Genomic DNA, 3,306 nt, shown 5'->3' on the forward strand with positions numbered 1-3,306 from the left:
AATAGGAGATACTTTGATAAAGGAGTTTTAATCCAATCTTGTGGAACAACACAACCATGGAAATATGCAAATATCAACATTCAACTGAACATCTATGCTGTAAAAGGCGTGCGTAAAATGTTTCGCACTGCGGCATATAATCGCCGCATTGTGGCCAAGGCCCAAATCATAAAGATATCTTCTAAGAAGGTCCTAAAGTGAATGAAACGCATTTGCATCCTGGTTTCGTTTTCGTCTAGTATACAATAACTAAACGATGCAAATTGATGCTTCCTGTAAGCAAATGAAATGTGTTGATTATTAACGAATATGAAAATGGAAAGACTAAACTCTGAAGACGGGTATTGTTGCAGGGCCTGCAACCCTGGCACATAAGCAGACGTTTCCTTTAGCGCCTGTTTCCCATTTTGTTGATTTTTTGGTTACTTTTACGGTGGTTTCCGGTCTTTCATTGATGCAATAAACGCATTAGTTACAACCCCCAATAGAAGCCTTCTTTTGGTCAGTGTTGTATGCACAGAAGCAAGGCAGAGACTATAGCCAACAATTCCAGGGCAAACGGATATATTTAACATCCATAGGTTAGCCTAAAATATATGCCACTAAACTAAATATTCAAAATAACTCAAACGCTTGCATCAATAAACTAAACAGGATCGAAATCATGATACTGACAGGCTTTTCATAGCAATGCCAGTATCCCTATATCAACAATATTAAACATTGGGCTGCATTAGAAATTAAACAGGTTAGGCTACCTTTATAAACATAGATTCAAAATAATATTCAATGAAGATTATAACACTTTGCTATAAGGCCTACAAATCAATAGGCCTATTTATTTATTTGACCAGACTATTCTGTCAGTGGAAGGCTAGCCTACTATCAAAGAAATGTGATCATGGGCGAAAAAAAAGAAAAGTTGACTAAATTCGGATAAGATTGTGGATAGTATCATGCTTTCACAAGTTGTGTTAAACAAAATGCTTAATGTGGGCTCATTTGGTGAAATGAATTTAAGAAATATCACCTACAACTGTACATGTAGCCTAGGCCTAGTGATTGAACCATCATAAATATTAACGTTTGTCTTTTTCGATCTTCGATAAGAATATTATTTCTGATTCAACAAATAGCATAAGTCTCCTCGATGGGCCATCGCATAGGCCTACGTATTACAAACATATAGGGCCTAAGCATTTAGGAATGTAGCACACACCCAATCCAAGAGAAATCCAAAACAAAAATCATCTGTAATTGATTACTTTTTGCTTTATTGACAGAACACTTGTGCAATTGCATAACAAATAGTTCCTCACAACACGAAAATATACAAATCCCTACATCTCGTAGTCCACTGTAGGCCTACATCTCAAGAAAACAAACAAAATACGTAAAATCAATTGACATAGGGGTAAAAGCCCTTACAACAAGTCATAAAATATACATCCAGAAGATCACAAGATGACAGAGAATGAAAATATAATAACAAGGATGATCTTGGAGTTGCCAAACTGCTGCAAAGCCGATCCCTTTCCCCGCATACAGGCTAGTTTTCCCAAACAGGGTTTTGCAATATTACAGGTCTATGCCAAAGAACTAGATCATATTTACCTAAATCAACATTTAAGCAACAATAGCTTATTTAGTATCGCTTAGAAATCATTGTAATTGTTTTCTTTATACAATTTCACTGTACTTTTAACAAAACAAGACGTGGCAATAGGCTACATGAATCATTAATCGTATAGGTAGTATTGTATGTTTAACTCAGTGTAAGAATAGGGGGGACACGGTTTTCCCCTACGGTTTTAATATAATATCAGTCTCGTGTAGTGCTCATTAGTCTTTTCACCGTCCATTCACCGTCGCTACTGGTCTTCATCCTCGTCCTCCTCGCCCCCCGGCGGTTCGGCTGCAGGGGAGCTCCGGCCGGACGTCTTGTTCTCCTTCTTCCACTTCATCCTCCGGTTCTGGAACCAGATTTTGATCTGCCTCTCGGTGAGACACAGCGCGTGTGCGATCTCTATGCGTCTTCGGCGGGTCAGGTAACGATTGAAGTGGAACTCCTTCTCAAGCTCCAGCGTCTGGTAACGCGTGTACGTCTGTCGACCTCGCTTCCTGTCTGCACCTGTAAATAACAGAGCTTGCGTGAGAACACTGAACAGACAGAAATCGCGCGAAAACACGTTTCATTTTTTTCTCAGCAAACTGAAATAGTAAAAAAACTCTATGAAATCGAATGCTCTAGATCGAATCTGTTTTTTGTTCTTGTGAAAGAGTAGGCCTATAGGCTATAGCTTGTCATTTTTTTAAACTAAATAACAAAGCTTTGATAAAGGTGCATGGAAAGTGCAGTAGTGGGAAATGTTGTGATATTTGCTGAATAAATGCAACAATATAGTTAGATTTCTGAAGATTATATGATTCGAAGGATTAGTTGTGGAGAGGATATTGTTATTATTTACTATCTTCTCAGAGGTTAAAAGGCAACTGGGGAAAATCTTTCTCATAGTTTGGAAATAAATTACATTTCTGAATCTAGCTGGGCCAAATGTAGTGCATCTGTTGTGCTACCTCAGTAGTGGCCTATGTTGTAAACACGACTTGCAGACCAAAATAAACACCTAAAAGTTACATTTAACGAGCTGTTTCCACTACTAATTTTAAGAGTGTACAGTAAACAGTTTTACAATCCCCGCAGGTATAACCGTGGGGTAATACGAGGGAAGCGGATGTATAGGCCTGAACGGAAGTGATAGTAATCTCCACACTGTTATTTTGTTATGGAATTCTAGTAAAAAGTATCACTTATCAGAAATATATATATATTTTTCATTAGTATTCCTGGTCAGATAGCGTTGACTGTATAGCTATAGGCCAACCACAAATCCTTAGTGTCATTTTGCCCTGGAATCCTGCAACGTTTCATGAAAATAATAAGAAAATAATAGTAATAAATAAGCAATTTGTAATGAGATACTATAGGCCTTTACATGCTTTGTATTATCATTTTAGGTAATCTACAGTTTTCCTATTCCATAATATGCATAATACGTTATATTTTGTAAAGTATCTAAACGAACTTAGCGCCACTTACTTTTCCATTGACATTCATGGTGCAATTACTAGAACTCTGTAATGCTATATGGACTGATATACAGTATCATTCAGTATCATTCAAATACAAGTAGGCTATAAAACCATAACATCCAGCTGGAAATGCTCAGCTGTGTATTCATGCATTTCCCTTTCGCACAAAATACCTAACATTCCATTGCCTTGGAACAGAAATGGGAGTTTTGA

At 37.4% G+C, this 3,306-nt stretch overlaps 1 protein-coding gene across 1 annotated transcript in view; it reads right to left on the reverse strand.

Annotated features, from left to right (window-relative positions):
* Positions 1-1,255: 1,255 nt before the first annotated feature.
* hxb7a (Homeobox protein Hox-B7a) overlaps positions 1,256-3,306 on the reverse strand; it is a 5,457-nt gene continuing 3,406 nt past the window's right edge. Inside the window, exon 2 of the mRNA NM_001140910.1 lies at positions 1,256-2,131. Within this exon, the coding sequence (NP_001134382.1) occupies positions 1,872-2,131 (260 nt within the window). The 3' untranslated portion in view covers positions 1,256-1,871. The remainder of the gene's footprint in view (positions 2,132-3,306) is intronic.

This window comes from Salmo salar, chromosome 03 (genome assembly GCF_965601325.2).
Source record: "Salmo salar chromosome 03, fSalSal1, whole genome shotgun sequence".
NCBI lineage: Eukaryota > Metazoa > Chordata > Actinopteri > Salmoniformes > Salmonidae > Salmo > Salmo salar.